Raw genomic sequence first — 21,238 nt, 5'->3', positions numbered from 1 at the left:
TTTCCCACATGCGTATTATTTGCCCCCACGTATCTCATCCATCTTTATTTGTAATTACAACTTAATAAATGTAATTAATCATTAATAATAGCATTTCTTGTGGGAGACGCACTGACTAAAGTGTTGGGACCTGTAAGGTGTATGCAGATTTTTATGTTAATATTACGTGTTTAATGTATTGAAGAAAAATTCTTCTCAACATAACCACTATTGGAATACCTGGATCTAGACGTCCAATAGTAAGGAAATACAAGAATATGTAGCTCGAAGAGCAACTTTTTTTGTCTATTTCATGATCACTGGGTTTGAACTGAGAATATTTGGTAAACATTTTAAAATCAATTTATTGCAGGAAGCATTGCTTATACAACCTGCCCGCCATCTGTTACTGGCACATGTAACTACAAGGATACTAAACAGGGCATGTTCTGAATTTTTGTTTCATGATATGGTTAAGTGATGTTCTTTAATACTTTCTTATTCCGTTCTGTGAAATTACAGTGTTACAATACTCTGTAGTTCCATAAAGATATTTAATTTAATTTCTGAAACAATTCTTGGTCATTAAATACTTCATGCTTCGAATACCGTACAAGTTATAATGAAACATATTTCAGAAAATGATAAAACGTAATTATTCTGCTACTTTTCAAGCCAGAAAATATAAACAAAAAATAATTCTGTCCAGTGCCCGCCCTTACGTAACGGTGCCAACCACAAATGCACGTTTCTGCGATAAACGTGTTAAAGAACAAACTCAATATGGGAGACATGCGTCAATTGTTTACGTCCCTTAAGTGTACTTCATAAACCTCTCTACAGCGCGGCACATTGACATGTGTTAATACAAACTTTACTATGGCGCAAACAAACAATATAAATGTGAATAACCTAGCAGACACAAACAAAGAGATTTTTGAATTCAAGAAAAAAATACAGTTGTCTGGTAATACTTCTTAAATGTGTACATCAACCAAACTTGTCATGCAATTTTATTGAAATCAATTTCTTTACTGGCAGTACTAAGTTATGGGGCCACTTTGAAACTAAAAGACACAAACATGCATCCTACGATAGAATTTAAAGTGGTTTCATTTTAGATATGGAAATGAGTGGTAGAACAATATTTCTCAACAGTTGAACCATGGACCTCTGCCAGTTTGCAAATTATATTTAGAATTATAGTTCTTTCATATTTCCTGAAGTCATAATTAATTCCTGTGCAGTGTTTTCAGTTTAATTTCCTCACCCACCTACCCCAGATTGCTGTTTCAGAGGGTCAGCGCAAAGCACATTATGAAGAGTGGGATGGAGAGAAGAAAAGGAACAAAGATAAACTACAACAACTGAAGATGGAGATAAAGAATTTGCATGTACAACTCGCAAGCACTGGGCAGGTTTGTATTTCACAAATCTTTGTAATCCATACAAGGAACCTTAACATCAGGAGGCCAGTTGAACTGCCATCTTTGTGACTGAACTTGTTGTGAGACTTCCAATATCCAGAGGGAAACTGGAACATGCTACTTATAAATTTCAACATTTACACTAAATTCTGTTTATGACACTGGCTTCTCACCCAGAGGCCTAGTTTATAGTCTTACAAGAGATCACGTGGATGCTTCCTGTTACAGAATACTGACAGCATTCTAAGGGCCACAATGAAATACCCTAAGGAGATGGGTGCCCTACGTAACAAGAAGTCAGGTGATGAAATCATTGTAGTACTCGACTGCAAGGCAACTGATCTCAAGAAGAAGCTTGACCAACTGCATCATGAATCAAAGAAGGTGCACCAACATTTCATATTCCGTGTAGCAGTGCCTATGTTGCCTTAAAAGTGGTGCATTATTTTCACATTAATCACCACACTCTCATTCAGAGAGTGTCAGGTATGTTTAGTGACCAGAGCTTGGCGAAGATTTTTCTGAATAGAGGAAAAAAATTACTTTAGCAGGCTCTGCATCATAGCAGTGAGTGTGTCTGCCTGTTTCAGTGTCAGAACAGGATGAAGATGCTAGCAGATGAGTACCACACTCTCCTGCACAGGAAGACCACGTTTCAGGTGAAGAAGCACGCGGAGACTGCCGAGAGCCTGGTGAGTGAGGCACACACAACTTTTGAATCATGAGAATGGAGAGAATTACATACTCTTTAAATCTGTTATAGCGAATAATTCAACAAGGGTTATATGGGTGGAACTAAATCCTTAAAGCACAGTTCTTCTTGAGAAGGTAAAAGTGTGCTAGGCTAGTCAAGAAATTCCCACCTTTTATGAAACCTGAAGGCTCATTACCACGATGATCTTAAATAACCTTTGTACTTTATAAAGCCTGGGAATTTACTGTTTGGCTTCTGAAGGAAAACACCGCCCTATCGTCACTATTCCAGGAAATCTGCATGCTGGAGAACCAGATACATCGAGTAGAAATGAACTTGATGGAGGCAGAGCATGTACAGAAGAAGTATCGTATAATCCAGGGCAGCTTGCTAGAGGACAGGGTTGCATTTGAGAGCTCATTGGTGAAGGTTGAGGAAAACATTAAGAAGCAAGAAGCAGAAATCAGGCACTTGAAGGTGAGTGATGGGCGGAGAGGTAATCTTTCTGAAACTACAGACAGAAAGATAGACTGGCTGTTGTGTTTTTTATAGGAAATATATGGTGAGGCACTCAAGCTGAGGGATGCAACAAGGGGCACATTGGTGAGACAAGAGTTCAATACAGTCAACATAGCCAGAGTCAGAGAAAAGGAGCTGCAGGACCTAAGGTATGGTCATGAATCGTATCTCTAAACAACACACCGTATGCTCATAACACAAAATAGTCTTCTCAACTTTCAGACTGTGCACCATCTAAACAGTAATTAAAGTATTCAGTAAGAGATTGCCATATGAAGACATAATTCAACCCATACTTTTATTTTGTGCAGATTTCAAGTGGAAGAACGAAGATTAGAATTGGAGCGTCTTGAGCGCCGCATTTTTCCAATAGGACGCACACTGGTGCACCAAGAATCAACAAGCTCATTAGAAGGGGCACAGTCAGCAGATGACTCCACAGCTAATATCACCACCTACTTTGAAAAGGCATTTGAAAAACTGAAAGCAGCTACAGGTATACAGTTCATCTCAAGACATGGTTCAATTCTGTTGTTAGGAAATTGAATATCTTATTTTGAGGGAAGAACATAAATTAAGGGAATTTCTAAACAAAGTCTCCTTCCAAGCCTTTATTTAAACATCTGTTAGGTTCAACAGTATCTCTTTTCTTTGATTTTGGTAGGAAACCTCAAAAGTTTTGAGGATGTAAATTGTCTAAGGACCGTGTCCAGTGGATATAAGAATATTGATCCACAATTAGGTCTGTTTTATACTCAGAACTCAAGGTTTGGAGACTGATATTATATCAGATTTATTGAAAACTATGTATGTTTGCGTGCCTATGTCTTGTCGTGTTACTTCCAGGAGAGACAGATCCTGAGGATGTGCTGAAGATATTTCAATCACAAAAAGAGACCTTGTCACGATTATCATACTTGCGCAACATCACAGAGAAAGAAAAGTTGGAGTTACAGAGGCAGAAGGACTCCATGGTTGCCAAGTTAGAGGCCTTCAAGTTTGCAGAAGTAAAGGACAATGAGCAGTAAGTTACAACATGGGGTGCCTTTCCTTAGTTCTTCAGAAGAATGGTCAGCAAGTACTGAAAATTAGGATATAACCTTTCTTTCAGTTCACATCATCTATACAAACTATATTGAAATATTAACATCACATAAACCAACAACCTTCCTACACCGTCAATTGTTATTTGATGCTATGGACCTAATCCTTGAGTAATGTTTATACAGTACCACTGCAAATAACAATTTTTGTTAAACTTTGCTTGTAACACAGTACTTCACTGCTCCAGAAATTCCCTACTTTTCCAAGTCAGAATATGCAAATCCATATGTACTTATTTTGTTTAGTATTTATTCCCAAAATGTGCCCTCTCATTTGTAAAAACCATTAGACACAGCCAATTTCCATGCAGGTGAATGTTTACACATTGTTTCACAACTCATTTCCTTTGTGAAAGGAAACAACCATGCATTTTAAAAACATCAGCTACATGCTGTTTGCCCACAAATTTCATATTTTATAAATTTTTAAGACACTGTATTGCAACAAGAATTATTTTGACGATTCATTTCTATACATTCATTATTTTAAGCAAATGCAGCTGTTACTCACTTTTTGCAGGAATGCTGATGAGAGTGAAAAGGTGAAGCAGGAGATCCAAAGGGAGGAGGACAGGAAGCAGAAGTTGGACATGCACGTTCAGAAGGTAACAGATCAGCTGCATGACATTCGTAGCATCCTCCATTCCTTCTGTGGCAAGCTGCAGGTCAGTACATATAACATTAAAATTATGATGAAACTTCAAGGTAGGCTAATTCTGCTGTAGGATTTGAGGTTTTTGTAGTGTCATGAACATAGATTGTGGTCTTCTGGGTTGTTGTGCTGTGTAGTATTTTGTCTGTATGCCAGTGTTTCAGACACCTGTATCTCAATGACAAAATGTCCCAGAGGATTCCTTCCTTTCTAAGCAAAATATTGTTCCCTGTGCTTGTTACATGTTCTGATCTTTTCATCCTTCTCTCTTTAATAACCCCAACAGAGTACACATTTTGAATGTTATCTTGTAAATTTCTCCCATCATTTATTGTAGTAAGCTGCCTTCTACTAGCAGTAAGAAGACTACAACAGTGGTGCAACTTGAACATGGTGGCGAGTCAAAATGTTCAGCACCAGTTTTAAACATGACAAGCACAGGAAACTGTTCCCTAAAATCATAGGGGAAAATACAGCTTTACGGTCATTCCCGAGTTTGGGATGCTAATACAGCATCTGACACTGTATTCAGCAATCTCATCTCATCACAGCTTCAACAACATATCTGATCTGTGAAGAGAAAATAGTGATTTTAATTCCTAGATGCAGTTACCTGATATTCTTATGATGCTCCCCGATTTGCTAGTTGTTCCAGGCAAAACACTAGGAGAGTACCTTCTATGCTATATAATCTTAGCAGTTGATACAATATTGCTAAATAACCTTATCCTTCAGGGTGCCAGTGGTATTGTACTGACTCCAGAGTCTGAGGATATCTTTGAAACAGTTGAGAGCCAAATAAGGAGTGTGGTGGACCGTGTTGGACAAGGGGACGAGTTTGACAAGAGAGTGCGACAAGCGCAGGAGGACAAGGTATGTTCCGAGCTCATGTCACATATTTCTTATATCATGATATGTAACCAATGTGGTTGATAAAGTATATGAAGCATCATAGACGATATTCACATCTTGGTAACTGATATAGATCAATGGTACTGCGTTACTTACATCACGTTACATATCTGTGAAACGGATGCAGGAGTAGATTCAGAAGTAATGATTTTCCCAAAAAAGAAAATAGTGATGTGCAGACAGAATTAATTAATTTTCTATTTATCTAACTGCACTGCCTAGCAGTGGTATTGGGACAGTCAAACAGAAAATTCTGAACACCATATGGAGACAGATGCACTTCACACCAATGGCAAATGCTTTAAACTTTATTGACTGTGCAGTGTCTTATGCGCAGTCCAGCTGGCTGTGTGACAACAGCATACTACTGAACTGTTAACCCCAGATTTAAAACAGCCCTTTGGTATGGAGGTTTAAATTCTGTTCTTTTACAACAAAGGTCAAGTGCTTGTTTCTGACATACTGAATTAAATCTTTCATGAAAGTCATTGGGCTAAGCCAGGTAACAGTGATAGGTACTGTTGTGTTTATAGTTTGAGGAGCTGACAATTCCAGTGAACGTTCCACCCGAGTTTGCAGACTCAAAACCACTTACTGCATTAGTTGCCTCAGAGACAGAAGATGAAGAAGAGGTGCCCACTAGAGGCTTCTTGAAAAGGCAGGCCCAAATCATTGTGGATGCCAAGTCTCGGCATAAACAATTTCCCATGGCTACCAGGGGCAAGAAGACACTAACTCTTAAGTGAACTGAGTAAGCTTTATATACATTTATATCAGCTACATCAGTAGTTTCCAACCTGAGGTTCCAGGGGGCCTGTGAGATAGTATTGGGGATAGCAACACGTCAGATAAGACGATGTATCTGTAATGTCAGTTATACAGCTTACTTTTCATTCTACGCATTATTCTAATCAAGAAGATAGTGAACAGTATACAGAATATGAAAGGGAGATTGTGACAAAACTTCCACAGGTCCAAAAGTAATTATGGAAGGACAGAGACTGTTTCAGGAGAGCTATCAAAATGAAGTCCAATAAAAGCTTCTGTGCAGACAGAAGCAATACCAAATCACTAATGACCAGTAGCAGAAGGAACAGCAGGAGAGGTCAAATAAGACTTGTGGTGATTACTTTGAAACAGACATTCTACTCTCACAAAATAGAACTGTAGCAAAGCTTGACACATTTTTCCATGTTTATTTTCATCGGAACCTCTTTGCTCTGTACTGACTAGTACAATATTATTACAAAAATTGGCAGTGATACATCTGGTCTAAAAATGCAATGGAATGATATCTTGCAGTTCTTACGTATATCCACATGCAGTTCTAAAAAGTTCTTTCTGAGCATGTCTGGTTCCTGCAGCAACCATTTATGTACAATTTATAATGTGAGAAATTCCATGTGGCATTTTAAATGCATTGTCATTCCCCACACCCATACACACAAACACACTCACTAACACACACACACATATACAATTCAGAAAACAAAAAACAATTTTTGAAAGTATTTCATATCTCACACTTCCCTGTGAAAACAAAAATGCTATTTTTCAAACAAAGTGCCATGAACATCATGAAGAGCTTCATTTTCAGTCTTATTTTATAAGTTATTTCTGTAATACCAACATCTGTTGAAGAAGGCATACCATACTATAACTTCACCTCAAAAACACATCTCACGTCCTGTACCAGAAACTTGACACAACTGGGAGAAAGTGACCATGAAGAAAATAACATAATCCATCTTCAGTTCATAATATGCTAGGCACAATACCACCAGCCACTCACCACCTTATAAAACTTAATATGCTGGACTGTTAATAAGAGCCATACTGTACAAGTTACAACTGAAATGTACAGACACACACACACACACATACATACACATGACCACCCACCACACAGTAACAAATAAATATGTACATTTATGAAGTTTATGCCACATCAACCAGGTGTGCCAGGTTTTCTTACCACTGCCATGGCAGTACCTTGTTCTTGGATCTTGCTTGCCACACGCTGGTTGCAGGGGCAATCTGACAATGGATTGTTAAAATCCCTACTTATAGGTTGAGAACCAACAAGTTGCATCAGGCATGACCTGATACAGCATCATTAAAGAACCCATATGACAGCAAGCCAGTAACCCCAGTGCTCTGCAACAATCAGCACACTCACCAACTAGATCCTGTTCTTCAATTAAAAATGTATCATCATGATTTAGCATGAACCATTACACACCTGCATTCATTCACAATATGTCACGTGAGAATGGTCTGAGAGTCTAGGCAACATCACACTGAAACATGGCCTTCCCCCCGCCTGTTGACACTATTGTTACTTAAAGTGAAACTGGTAACAGAAATCTACATAAACAAATGCAGACAGAATGCCCTCAGACCTCCTCCCAATATAATACACATCAATAAAAATGGCTGCAGACTGGGGCAGTGATATTTTAGCATTGGCAGTAATATAATATATGTACAATACTTCACAAACGTTCAGGACTGGGAATTTCCTGCTCATTAAGAAAATGACTGGATGCAGTATACAGTGATGGCAGTATCAATCTCTACTTGTTACAATGAAATAAATAACAGACAGGAAGAACCAACATAAGACAACATACTGGCACATGAAAGAGTACTGCACTGCCACACAGCAGCATCCAATCGATGACAGACTGCATTTAAGTCAGAGGCCACTTTACCACACTTCCTATAAAACAATTAAAAAATATGAATGTTATAGGACACACCTCCCCCCCCCCCAACCACAATTCATGCATCTGACTGGGTCAACAAACAACATGAGGGGGGGGCGCAGAATTCCCAGTCCCAACAAGCAATGAATCAGTCAGGTGGGGAAAACAGAAGTCACTGTTTTAGGAAGAGTGCCTATAATGGGGTTCATTGGAAGATGTAGCCATGGCACGAACGGTTGTAGAGTGCAGTCTTGTAGCTTCTCCATCTACCAGGTAACTATGAACCAATTTCTTTGCGGCTATGATGATCAGATTGGTGCTCCAATGAACAAATACTCATATGTTTATTGTTACGTGGGTGGGCCTTCCCACTCAATCAGATATTGGACTTTTCCTGATGGAGTTGTTCTCTTTGCCCGAAAACTAAATTTTTCACCTGCAGCAATTCGATTCGCTGCACCAAAGTAAATGTTCACTGATGATTTAAGATCATCAAGAGAGATCTCTACTGGATTCTGCTTGACTGGCGAGGATTTTGCTGATGAGGGCTGAGATACCATCTTCCTATCATTTGCCTTGATGCTGTCCTGCCTCTGGGTAGCACGAAGACGCCGACCATTCAGAACATAGTCAACGCAGCTGCCCACCTGGCCCCTACTCGTACTTGCACTACTTGATGGACCACTGTTATACATGCTACGCAAAGAACGAACAGATGTTCTGGCACCTGACCACACATCTCCTGGCTTCTCGGGGCGGCCAGGGATAAATGTAGCACTTTTACTGGCTGTCCCAGCATTCGTTGTACCATTTGCTGAACTGGCCCTATTGCGTCGATGTCTTCTCCGTTTGACTTCCCCATTACGGTCAATCCGGATGTCCTTCTCACTTAGCTGCCGCTTGGCAGGTCGGGGTGGAATTGGGTGTGTTAGAACAGGAGTCAAGGGTAATGGAAGAGTAATTGGGCTTGTATTTAGAATACTGGGTGCTGGAGCAGTATTAAACAAGCTGGCAGTCACATTCAACCCATTGGGTGCAGACAAGAGTTCAGTTAAATTACGAAATGGATTGTTCTTACCTTCAAAATCCTTGGGAGGAGGAATGAATGAATCAAGAGTGCCACGAGATGAGGTTTCATCCCCACTTGTGTCACCGGGAGTAGTGGGAGGAGGGAAAGAAGCAGAACTGGATGAAGGGAGAGCTGGCGTAGCAGACCGCCCAGGTTCTGGAACAACTGGAGCAGTAACACTTGGCACTACTGGCTGTGGCGTGTCGGGCGCAGATGAGGACGGAGGTGTTGGTGGCAGATCTTGGATACTCTTCTGGCTCTGGAATGTAATCAGCACATATATTTTGAGGTTACTGTCAACTGATAAAGTAAGAAGCATTGTACATTAGTCATCATGAATTGCACAGCGGTCCTTGGGGAAAATACAAACAAAAATCCTTCCATACTATTACTGTATAGAAGTGGAGGATGGACCTGAAGGTAAAAAAATACCTCCTCTTTAAGGAACCTGGGGTTCAATTACTGGGTCCACAAAAGCCCACCAACAGTCTATGAAAAGTAAATTAATGCAGTATACACCCTCCAATAAATTTAAATATTATAATCCCATATCCCACTCAGGTTTCTTAAGTGGTAACTTTTACAGGTTGTACAACTAAATTCTGATACACATTTCTTTTGCCACATATGTGCTACGTGCTAACCCATGTCATCCTTCTTGGTTTTACCACTCTAATAATACATGGTGAAGAGAACAAATTATGAAGCTCTTCATTCTCCTGCCTCTTGTTACTTCCTCTTTGTTAGATCCAAATATTCTACTTTAGCAACCTCTTTTCAAATACCCTCAATCTACGTTAGAGTAAGAGACCAGGTTTCATTTCTTCAAAATGCTGGTATCTATTTACAAGTCCACAAGATGTTACAACCCAGAAGACCAACACTGTCAGCTTCACCACTGTGAGAACCCTGAATCTCACAAATAAATTAGAGCCTTGAAATATTGTACAAGAACAAAGTTTTTGTACATGGAGTAAAAAATATTAATATCTGAACACTGATACTGTATGTACTTGATATATAACACTGCCAATTGTTCAATGAATTACAAAGTCTGCCTTCCTACATGTGCATGGATAAAGCCACAGAAACATCACAACTGACAAATGTTGTGAACTTTAAAACAGATGAATGAATGAGCTGCTTACTATCATATTATCAACATGGCAGACACTGACTACAGATCAGAATATAAAATAGTCCCATGTTTAGTGTAACATTTTTTTGTGGTCACCCAGTGTATAAGCAGCATACTTACAATATTACTGATCTGGTAACAGTAACTGCAAAGTGATGGTAAGCACAAGACTAAAAGTGGTACTTTAGCAAAGGAGTAAGAGGCAACTTCCAAAATCAGGAGTGGAAGAACATTCTTTTTCAAAGTGTATACATCAAACTTCTAGCATACTTACAGTTGCTATTGCATTTTTGAGCAGTTTCCGAGCCTTGCGAACAGTGAATTCCTTGACTTGGCCTTCTGCCTGTTGATGCTTGTATCTCCTCCGTTTCAGCAAAGACTCCTTGTGGGATGAATTATTGACTATGGATTTGAGCCTACGCCGTAGCAGCGCTTGCTGCATGCTTAGTCGATTGGCTGGGGGATATGCGGTTGACTTCTTTGCAAAACCACTACTGCAGTATTCTGAGCTCTTGATGCACACCTGGTCACAGGGAATAGTATTAAAAATGACCTACTTTTATCTGACTACACGAGAAAACAATCTCTATCACAAGGTAGCAGACACTATTCTTCACCAATTGGAACATGACAGCATACTCAATGACATTTATAAAATAATGACAATATTTCCTATGCATCATTTTGTGCTCCTCTCTTTCTCAACTATGAAATTAAAGAATTTCCTTAACATTCTGTGCCTCAAGGTAAGAATAAAAGTTTCTAAGTATATGCAAAGCATTTCAATTCTGACTTGTTCATTATGTTATGAATGCTAAATTTTGTCACTTTCTTATAAACAGAACAGGTGAGGCAGACAAGGACATCAAAAATTTGATCAAAATCAGTACAATGGTTTTGAAGTCATGATGTAACTATAAGACATATGGAAGAAGTATAATGGGTAAAAATTTTGTTTTTAGTTTTTTCTTACAACTTTCTCTAATAAATATTTAGTGAGTTACAACCAAAATGTGTGGAGATGCACATGAAGGTTTCCATATAAAGTGTCTGATTTTAACTGAAACTGAAATGTGTCAACAAATTTAATAAAACTCCCCAATACCAAGAGTCATAAATTTCCATCCAGCGGTTCTAGAGATGTTTCATGCAGACATATGAGTGGACAGACACTAGAGCAAAGAGACAGTTTTGTGACTCTTCTCATGGTTTCAAATATGCTAAAATCATTGAAAAATGCACTGCATAAATTCTAATATATCTGTACTATGTGTGCAAAGATGGAAGGCGTGAACAATAAATGGGATGGTACTTCAGATGTATTCAAAGTACATGGACCACCAGACTTAAAGAAAACAAAACTGCTAAGAAGCATGACTGTGAATCAAGCTTTGAGAATGGAATTCCCAGTTTGTGTGCTGAGCAAATAGGGGCCAATGGACAACTTCACACTTAGTAGTATATACTTTGCCGATAAATCACCGTCAGCTTGTATCATATTTAACAAACAAGCCTCCTCTTACATCTACTGAAGCCTCATGTCTTCAGGCTAATGACAAACTGCTGTCTTGACTTCACGAGGTACAACTCCTGTAGTGACTTTCTCACCTGTTCACGTAGTTCCACTTCATCACAAAATATTCAAAAAAACACTAACCATACATAAATTCTGTTTCAAAACTGGTGACATTATTTTATAACGGCCTCCAAAAAATACAGTATATAAAATCATAAACGTTGGCTAAATATTATATTTAATAATTATACTATTGTACATGACCCATCTTGAATAGAACTCAATCATGTTCATAACCTATAACACTGTAAAAAAATTACAACCTTAACTTTCTTAAAGCAATGGGAGGTGAAAGCAAGCAGGCAGGAATAGCTCGGCACAGAAAAGTATCAGTTTAATGACAAACTGGACACACTATTATTTAGACAAAAAATAAAAGTGTATATATTCATTCAACCAAGAGGGAGAGGAAAAATACAAACAAGGCCATAATTCAAGCCAAATACCAGAAAATGTAGACAGCTTTCTACAACACCTCTAAACAGCCAGTCATTTTCATTATGACAACAGTGTACCTTGTCCCCAGTGATGGGAATGATGTCAGGCCGATTATTGACATGCAACAGCTTAAGTCCTGCTGGAGGACCTGACAACCCATTGCTGTGGTTGTAGCTTCCCATCGTTTGGCCCACAGAGGAGGACACGCTAGGAACCATGGCACTTTTCATGACACTTGTGTGACCATTCAACACACCATCGGTGCAGAAAGTTTTACCAAGATGGCACTTGCCTGACACAAGTGAACTAAAAGAGAAGAAAGCACAAAAGCCCAAAATGTATCAAGAAGTTTTGTTCACACTGCAAATTTTCTGTATGACGAGATGACATCTGTCTTAACTGTCCCTGATCAGTTTTTCTACCACAGAAACAATACTCTCAGCACCAACTTCTTAATTGTAACACCACTCCTTGGTTCTATCAGCCTAGTTCTTTCCACATATTTAATTTTATACAAACAAGGCAAACATGCACAGTTTACAAAAGTTTGAAAATTTCAATATGGAACTTTTAACAATGTATTACAAAGACATTATTTTGTATGTTGTAAATATTTGCATCATTCATTCTTCATTTTGCACTGCAAAATACCTTTCTGAAGGCAAAGATACAGACGACATGGCAAACCATGCTTTGCTTCTTTATACAGAGCACAATATATACAAATATACTGCATATAACTTAGCCAGGACCCAACAGATGCATTTCAGCATTATAACAAGCAATGTTCATAGCCTTCTCAACCATCTCTATACAATTACACAAATAACATTAGAAATTCCATACAATGTTGACAATTCTATTACCTCCCATCTCCTGTACAAGTTTTCAAGCCACAGATACATCTTAATTCTTTTAAAGCTGAAATGATAATAATACACGCACCTGAGAGAAGGTGGTAGGAACTTTAGTCGCTTATTCCCAAACCACAACTCCTTGAGCAACGCGTCACTCACTGGGCGGACAAAGGGCAAGGAGAAGGGGGGAGCATTAGGAGGCACTCGTGCGCGCAAGCCCCATATTGTTGTGCGCTTCTTTATCTCCTTGCCACACTTGAACCTGCAACATAAGACTGCATGTTAGGACATAGATGGAGGTTATTTGGTAATGATGAGGATAAGCAGAAGAAACTAATGATGGCATGATGGGAAAATCTATGATGCCGTACAAAGCATGATTTCTTGAATGACAACCTACATTATAAATAACCTACACATGAGATGACACTGATTATTCAATGCACGTGATGAACTGGATTATGATATGGAAATACATTTAAGGCTAAAAATATCCACAAACTAAAGAAGGAAAGGAATCATAGTGTCATCTTACAGGTTTCAAAAAGCTCAGTGTGGATTCAGAGAAGTGATAACATTTCCTTCAAAACAACAAACAAACAAAGGCCACAACTCACCTACTTCTGTTGCTTTTGAGAACAGACAAGATGTTCTCCCGCCTTTCATCCAAGCTAACATCTAAGATCTGGAACAACAACATCAGCTGCTGCAATTCAACCCACAGGCATGGAAACATTTTAAAATTCTCTCAAAACAAAGTAAATATAAACGACGTGGGATCCCATAGGGACTTTACCTACCTACCTACACACATAGATATATGCACATACAAGATCACTAAGACGCTTGAGGCATCTACAACTTGACCATGGGATCTCCCAGTTAATATAAACTGGCAGGTTAGGCACATTATGGCACAAATACATTTCTTTATACAATAAGAACATAATCAAGTTGTGTGAGATAGTGATGATACAAATCATCAAATAGTAGATGCTCTGTAAACAATATAATAAGAACATGATTATTTTGTGTGAAATTATAGCAGAAGTGAGTGCACATTAATTATGAACATTGTACGTAATATAACAGAATCCTATAATATTAATCTTTTCAAAGTGTTTAGTTGAAAGAAGCACTGCTATTTTCTTTGGAAAATAAATAAATTTGAGTTTTATGTTTATACAAACTTCTGCACAAATTTCTACCAGAATAAAGTTTTATATAAAATAAACTGACAAACAGCTTATATCCTTTGGCTGTTACATGGAAATAAGAAAAATACCCATACTTCCTTCAAAATAGCGGATTTCCATGAGCACTGCCATTTTCTATGTTAATGTCATGGATTGTTCACCAAGATGAGAATGTGACTACCTGAACAGCCAAAACATACCTTTGGTGGTAGTTGGAAGGTGTGCCAATTGTTGTTAACATAAGGAATGATGACTGTGTCCAGATCGTAGTACTTCTTAGCATTGAAGATGGTCAGGTTGTATAGAGCCAGGTGCACTATGTCAACCCATTTCATTTCTAGCCGACGAACAAACTCCTTTCCATAATTACACAGCGAACATACAAACACATAAAACCTGCAAACAAACAATGTTATGTCCACATCTTTTCTGTGCTGACTAATAAAATATTAATTTAGAGTTTGCAAGAAATGCCATCAAGACCTGGTCTCTTGGCTATATTCCACCTTAAAGAATCCCCAGATTCTTATAATATATATATTCACACACACACACATACCCAAATATTTTGGAATCTGTTCTCACACCACAGCAACTAGCAGAAAGCAACATCTGGTAAATGATAAGCAACACTGTTGCTTATCGAAAACAGTACACATTTCGAAGTAAACAGTTCACACCATTGCAATAGCAATGATTACCTTTAAAATTATTGCATACTGACATATGATACACATCAAATTATATTTCTACTGCACCTCCATAAGATTCATATCACCTATCACTAATTATGTGTTTTGGTAAAGGGTGTCTGTAGTTACTTACCCAACTGTGTATAGCGCAGCACTATAAACAGTAATTATGAACTTGGAGGAACAACAAAAATGAAGTCTCTGCAAATTATACAAAAGTACGTCTCAAAATCTTTTCTATTCCTGATTACTCAAAATGGGTTGTTACTGAAAAAGCTTGGAACATACTTGCAGTATACAGTAACCATTTCACTCACTGAGATTTTCACAAATTAGCAATTTGATTTCCTAGGTATTATGATATAGCTTACGTGACATTGCATATCATCCACCACTTATTGCTGTTGCTTGTTGCTAGGTGCTTTGGTCTAAATGCTCCCTAAAATACACATGAAGCTAAGAAGCATATTGTCTATATATACCTGTCACCACAGTAGAGGGGATACTGCAAACACTTGATGCACTTCTCGTGGAACCACTGCCTGCAGCGGCCACACTGCAGCATCTGCATGTACCACTCTCCATTCTTACCACAGTAGCAGTACCGCTGCTCAGTGTTGGTGCGGTGGCTCTGGTCCCATGACAGCTCACCAGGCTATAACAGCAAGTCATTATGCAATCCCCTCCACAAGTCACATTGACTGAACCATAATTTCAACAATATTTACAACTTACATCATAAGGTAATTTGTTCTTCTCAACTTGCAAACCAGGGTGTTCTGTTCTGGGGCTGCACATCTTGCGAATGCTCTCCTTCTTGGCTACCCTGTTCTCTCTGCCCTTGCCTGGCATGTTCTCTAGGCAGCGCTTGCATACCCAGTGAGCTTCTGCTTTGGTGTTCTCTTTTGATATATGGGGCTACAATTCAAAAACATCCACAATTCACCAATCAAACCCACCATTAAGCAAAAGGAACGCACGATTCTAATTGTTAAATTAGAAATTTCAGAAGAGAGCTGTGCTCTCTTTCAACAAGGCCTTTGCAAGGCTGCCACTACAACAAGTTCTACTAGGATTTAAAAAGCTCATACTTTGGACTAGTCTCAATTAAACGGATACTTCCTAAGGATATTAAACAGTGATACAATGTGCTGTGAATACATAAATGTGTTTAAAACAGAAATGATCTATGCTCAGCAATGTCAATCAAAACATAAACAAAAAAACTGCAACACCAATAGATCTAACATGTCATTTAACATAATTAAATGTGCCAATCCCATTATCCCATTAGATCAGTATCCTATGGCAGGCCACAGATATCCCAATCAAATGCTATACACTAACATGAAATGGTACCATCTGCCATTAAATTTCTATTATTTTAGACTATTGGAAAAGGGCTACTGGAATTCAGAAGGAATGATTTCTTTGGTGCCTCCATCCCTCACCCCCTCTCCTTTAGAAATACTTCTAGATGCTGCCTAATGAAGCAGCAATTGTGGAACAGAACATTCTGCCATCCAGCATCATTGCTGAGAACTCGGCTAATCATAAACACCACACACACACACTAAGTCATAAACAGTGTAATATGCATATATTCCAGTGCTCTAAGCACTAAAAACAATCCTCATTATTTTAGGAACCACCGTCCTCAGCTTCATCCATTGTCCCAGAAACACTTACAAATACATACCTGGTGACACAACTGGTGATATCCACGACCACACTTGTCGCAGACTATGATGTCGTTGTCTGTCTTCGGCTGAGACTTCTTGCAGATAACACACAAGAGATCAGACTCTGGCAATGTGAGCTTGGTGAGATCTTTGAATGAGGACCAACTCTCTGTGTCATCTCCAAACTTAATCAAGCACTGCTCTGTGACAAGGTCCACCTGAAACACGAATACCTATACTTAAACAGCAACAAAAATTTTCGAAAGAGATACAATAAAATAAACACAACATTAAACATTTCCAATTTTAACACTTTCAATACTCTGTCCAGTTAATACATAGCTTGTTACAAAATTTAATACCAAAAACACAACAACATGAAATGGACATACACTAACACTGTTAAATTCACAAAACAAATTAAAATTATAACATTCATGCAAATATGTATCTCTATTTTACAAAATATGAAACACATTTTCTTCAGTTTTCCAGATTCGGTAAATGAATCTGAGCGAATCCATTCTGAGGTCCAGTGGAGTTTTATGTAATCATGCTTCAATGACAGCAACACAATCCCTGAACTAGTTACCCCGATCCTCCATTCATGATGAACATGATGCCCAACTAACAGCTGTTCATGTATCAACACAAGACTTGCCCTGTTCTCACCTCTACTATAGTACCGAGGTAGTACCGTCCATCCTTGTGTTGGAATAGCACGTCTTCTCCTTCACTGAACCCACTCCGGTCCTTGGTGGTGCTATCTGGTGCAGCCGGACTTTCCTCTGTTGGATCCTGCATCACCATAGAAATATTAGCTATGCCAGCAGTTACTGTCACATTACTTACAGCAAAGCTCAGAACTGCTCCTACCTTCTTTGCTGCACCCTGCATGGACATCGTAGACAGGGCTTGTGCCACCTGGATCCACACCCACACAAAGAGATTCACACCACAACCCTCCAATCCAGGCTCAATCAAGAACTGATTGGCCTCAAACCTAAAGAAACACAACAAAAATGCACAGGCTAAAGTTCAACAGTTCTCTGCAAAATGGATGTAGAAATCAACTGATTAAAAACAGTGCTTTGCCTAGCTGTCTATGAAACTGTGACACAAGGAAATACCAAATGAAAAAAGAAACATTTAAATTTTTGTGATCAGTGCAGGAAACAGAACAGAAACACAAACTGTAGTTATGAATAAAGCGGAAATCTGGGCAAAATTCCCCACTCTTTCAGAAACAATACTGACAAGAGCTCTCACTTTACTACAAAGCCTAGGTCATGATGCTGTGTAATCTTGTAGGTGACTATCAACATTCTGAAGGAACATATCCCCTTTTTCTACCCACAAGATGGAGGCAATAGGTTTCTCAGAAACACTGACAGGCATCTACAAGACTACATGGAGTCATAACCCTGAAGACCACAACCCGTATTTTCACATGTACATCAATGAAATGTGATTGATTCTTTAGTGGCAAAGACAATGAAAACACACACAGCTAAGTACTGAAAATATCAGAGAATGCTGCAACCAATCTGTTAGACTGTACATGCTCCTGCAATAATCTATCTTTCCAACTTTAAAGACAGAAGCCTCAGCAACAACATGGCTGGAGTAAGGAAAACAATACTTCCTAGTCCATGCTAGGAAATTTCCATAATTCTGCAGCCTGAAGTAACATGCATGATAGCACCTAAGTACTCAATTCAGTAAGAGCGACAAACAAATATGACTACCTTTAAACACAAAAACCAGCAGAGCCAACTGAACTATCATTCATCGCATGCCTGGCAACAGGCAATGATCATTTCCCATACTACTTCTCATTCTCAACCTGCTTCCAACTGTGGCATCCTATTAATTATTAAGCTCTGATTATCTTGAAACCTGAACCTTAACTGCAAAACATTAACCCTTTTCACTGCCAGTCACATTTTCTACTCATGTGCCAAGACTCAGACATAGGTCATAAAAGTATCCATTGCAACACTGCATCACATTAAAATAAAATGTCTTCACCACCCAATTACCCCACATGAAACCTAACAGAAAAGTGTATTCACCACCTCATGATTTTTCCTTCACAAGCATTATGCTTACACTTGCACTTCTTAACAGATTAAGCACTCTGAATGAGAAAACTGCCATTTTATTTCAGTCTGAAATATTGTTCAACCTGCTGCAAATGTCAGAACTCTTTCTGTCTCATCCAAGTCCCATGCACTGTTTTGGGCAGTTTTGTGACAAAAGATTCAAGACACAAATGTGACTGGTCAAAATATGAATTGCAAGCTCATGAATCTCTAATAACAAAGACATAATCACAATCCTGCCACAGTCCAAACTAAAGATACAGCAGAGGGCACAAGAAATAACTTCCAACTTCCCATTAACCATAATAGTGTTCAAAAGTGACTACACTCACATATCGGTAGTTTCATTTGCATATCCTCTGTTAACAATGTAATAAATTTTATTAGTTTTACATATTTATGTGGAGGAAGCCATGCTTCATAATAAGGGTAACTGAAATCAAAACCACCTAATTTGTCTGGGAAAGCCTGCAGAAAGCTGCCTGAAGCACTGAGGCAGTAAATCTTTCATTTTTGCACTTTGTCACATACCAACATATTATCTTCTTTGAGATGAATATTGCTAACACAAAGTTCTACATATGTACCGAATTATTTATATTCAAAAGTGACATGAAAATAATACTAGGCACTAAAGTGCCAATCACCATATTGAAGTAAACAAATATAAGTGGCATTCTAATAAAACTGTTTATTTTACCTCCCACACACCTTAAAATGGTAATGACACTTTATATAACCTTTGTAGAGCACTCAAACATTCTTCTGCATGTATGCAATGCTTTAAGCTACTATCAAACACATTAATGAATCTGACTTCAAATAATGATCAAACTTCAAGTACTGATACCTAATATCTGGGAACAAAAGGGCAATACACTTTCTCCAACAATGTACTTGTAACTTCTTACTGCTGACATGTACTACAGAGTATATCAATGACCTTTACTGCTACAGCTTCAGCCCTATATTTTAAAGCCATAATTTGATTTACAACATTACTGTGAAACACTTTAAGCACTATATGATACTTCGTGAATTCAACAATCCATATCACTGCTCTGACCACACTGAGAACAAAGAAGCTACTGTATCAAGCCACCGAAGAACTTATCTGATATAAGCAAACTGTAAAAATTGTAAAGCACTAATGGACAGTAACCAAGAACATGACATTAATCTGTTAATACAATTAAAAATACAACTGAAATTATCAGACATTCTGGAATATTATACGTTCTTCTGCATGGCTGTAAGGGCTTAGAGCCACCTTCAAATTTTCAACTTAAAAACAAACAACACTACATTGGCAGGCTTAAGCTTTTCATTATAATGAACGGCTTTAAGGCAAATATTCCTGTATGCTAGAACAATTAAATTCCAACAAAATGAAACGGAACACAGTTCTGTTATTTCCAGCATCTACGAAGGTACAAAGGCTCCACAAAAACAATTTTCAAAAATAATAAAACATTGTGATTTTGTCGTCATACTGTGTTGCATATGCCAGCATATCAAGAATATTATAATACACTAGTTTATCGCAATACAGTCCAAGTCGCACTGAACTTATTTTCAAATGTAGGGTAAGGTGCTATAATTTAAGCAAATATAAGCCGCACTCAATATCACTACACGGAGTTTGAAAAATACCCTACTTACTTCTACTCTCGATATTATGGAAAATATGCCTGTGTTACTTTTATTTCAAAAGGTATCTAGGTAATGGGCATATTTACGTGTGAGAAAACGTTGATAGGCCTACATTCTTCTATTCCCCTCCACCAAGAACTGGGTTCACTGCGAGATATTTGAATTAAAACAAAACTCTTAAGCCTTTCCATAATGAAATTCTCTCCTGAAGATTATGCGGCATACCCCTAATTAAATTTTATACTTATAAAATATTAATTACCCTTAATCAATGAGATTCATACACACAGGTTCCTTTCTTCTTCATTATTGAATGTCAGCCATATTAGGCATAAAAAACTGAGTGCAAGAGCGCGACGCGCGGCAAAACGAACTTTTAATTTCCTATGCTAATATGGTAATTACGGTTCATCTATCATCACAAATACAGCCTATTATATTACTAAAAGGTTTATTGAAGTTCCTCATACGTGAAGAGTCCTAAGTTTTTCCAGACAAATACATACAACGAAGATAAATGGGGAGTAAATTCAAAACTTGCAGTGCACCATCTTGAAGGAGACGTATCACTATATAAATCAATTGATGAATAATTCATATTTAATCAAAATGTTATGTCTAAAGTGCATGTTATAGTAAAATAAAATTGTAAGTATAAAATCTTGATAGAAGTTCTATCAATTTTGTTGCTTCTATTATAACCACAGTTAATTTGCATCGTCTTCAGTAGTGAGAGTAGAGTTACTTCCGGTACATTCCCTATGAAAAGTATAATTTCGGCAATATCTATATGGCTGATTTCAAAACTGGAATGAACAATTACGAATCCCAAACGGTC

General features: G+C 38.1%; 2 protein-coding genes across 7 annotated transcripts; one reads left to right on the top strand and one right to left on the bottom strand.

Annotated features, from left to right (window-relative positions):
• The first annotated feature begins 641 nt into the window (after positions 1-641).
• CCDC151 (Coiled-coil domain containing protein 151) lies at positions 642-6,466 on the top strand. 4 transcript variants are annotated; one of them, XM_087352926.1, is made up of 11 exons: positions 642-946; positions 1,276-1,397; positions 1,635-1,790; positions 1,997-2,098; positions 2,362-2,577; positions 2,653-2,768; positions 2,931-3,115; positions 3,466-3,643; positions 4,243-4,387; positions 5,110-5,247; positions 5,820-6,466. In XM_087352926.1, exons 1-11 carry the CDS (start codon positions 859-861, stop codon positions 6,030-6,032), a joined length of 1,659 nt encoding a protein of 552 aa, XP_087209052.1. In that variant the 5' UTR covers positions 642-858; the 3' UTR covers positions 6,033-6,466. The 4 variants fall into 4 exon arrangements, with proteins under 4 accessions (XP_087209052.1, XP_087209060.1, XP_087209070.1 ...); XM_087352934.1 differs by having other exon boundaries at positions 644-946; positions 2,392-2,577; XM_087352944.1 differs by having other exon boundaries at positions 656-946; positions 1,263-1,397.
• Positions 6,463-20,967, bottom strand: Pcl (polycomb protein Pcl). 3 transcript variants are annotated; one of them, XM_022082710.2, is made up of 12 exons: positions 20,663-20,967; positions 17,519-17,645; positions 17,315-17,440; positions 16,660-16,860; positions 15,696-15,878; positions 15,443-15,615; positions 14,469-14,664; positions 13,690-13,778; positions 13,161-13,334; positions 12,293-12,521; positions 10,476-10,724; positions 6,463-9,322 (listed from the first exon to the last, which is right to left on the bottom strand). In XM_022082710.2, the coding sequence occupies exons 2-12, from the start codon at positions 17,543-17,545 to the stop codon at positions 8,345-8,347; spliced, it is 2,625 nt and encodes an 874-aa protein (XP_021938402.1). In that variant the 5' UTR covers positions 17,546-17,645; positions 20,663-20,967; the 3' UTR covers positions 6,463-8,344. The 3 variants fall into 3 exon arrangements, with proteins under 3 accessions (XP_021938402.1, XP_021938404.1, XP_021938403.1); XM_022082712.2 differs by having other exon boundaries at positions 13,690-13,757; positions 20,663-20,966; XM_022082711.2 differs by lacking the exon at positions 20,663-20,967 and adding an exon at positions 20,487-20,615.
• Between the last annotated feature and the right edge of the window lie 271 nt (positions 20,968-21,238).

This window comes from Zootermopsis nevadensis, unplaced genomic scaffold (assembly GCF_977971745.1).
Source record: "Zootermopsis nevadensis isolate Lab colony 2312 unplaced genomic scaffold, Znev_1.0 Znev_ptg000002l, whole genome shotgun sequence".
NCBI classification, from domain to species: domain Eukaryota; kingdom Metazoa; phylum Arthropoda; class Insecta; order Blattodea; family Termopsidae; genus Zootermopsis; species Zootermopsis nevadensis.
The sequence above is the reverse complement of the archived record's forward strand: the minus strand, read 5'-3'. Positions and strand labels throughout refer to the sequence as shown.

What these genes read in the sequence shown, in the direction of transcription:
- Pcl (XM_022082710.2), bottom strand. Translation starts at nt 17,545, where the DNA reads ATGTCCATGCAGGGTGCAGCAAAGAAG. An exon ending in TTCCTACCACCTTCTCTCAG is followed by an intron (nt 12,522 to 13,160) that starts GTGCGTGTATTA and finishes CTTCTCTTTTAG; the next exon opens with TTCACTTGTGTCAGGCAAGT. An exon ending in TCAAAAATGCAATAGCAACT is followed by an intron (nt 9,323 to 10,475) that starts GTAAGTATGCTA and finishes ATTACATTCCAG; the next exon opens with AGCCAGAAGAGTATCCAAGA.
- CCDC151 (XM_087352926.1), top strand. Translation starts at nt 859, where the DNA reads ATGGCGCAAACAAACAATATAAATGTGAATAACCTAGCAGACACAAAC. An exon ending in AACTCGCAAGCACTGGGCAG is followed by an intron (nt 1,398 to 1,634) that starts GTTTGTATTTCA and finishes TTCCTGTTACAG; the next exon opens with AATACTGACAGCATTCTAAG. An exon ending in CAGAAATCAGGCACTTGAAG is followed by an intron (nt 2,578 to 2,652) that starts GTGAGTGATGGG and finishes TGTTTTTTATAG; the next exon opens with GAAATATATGGTGAGGCACT.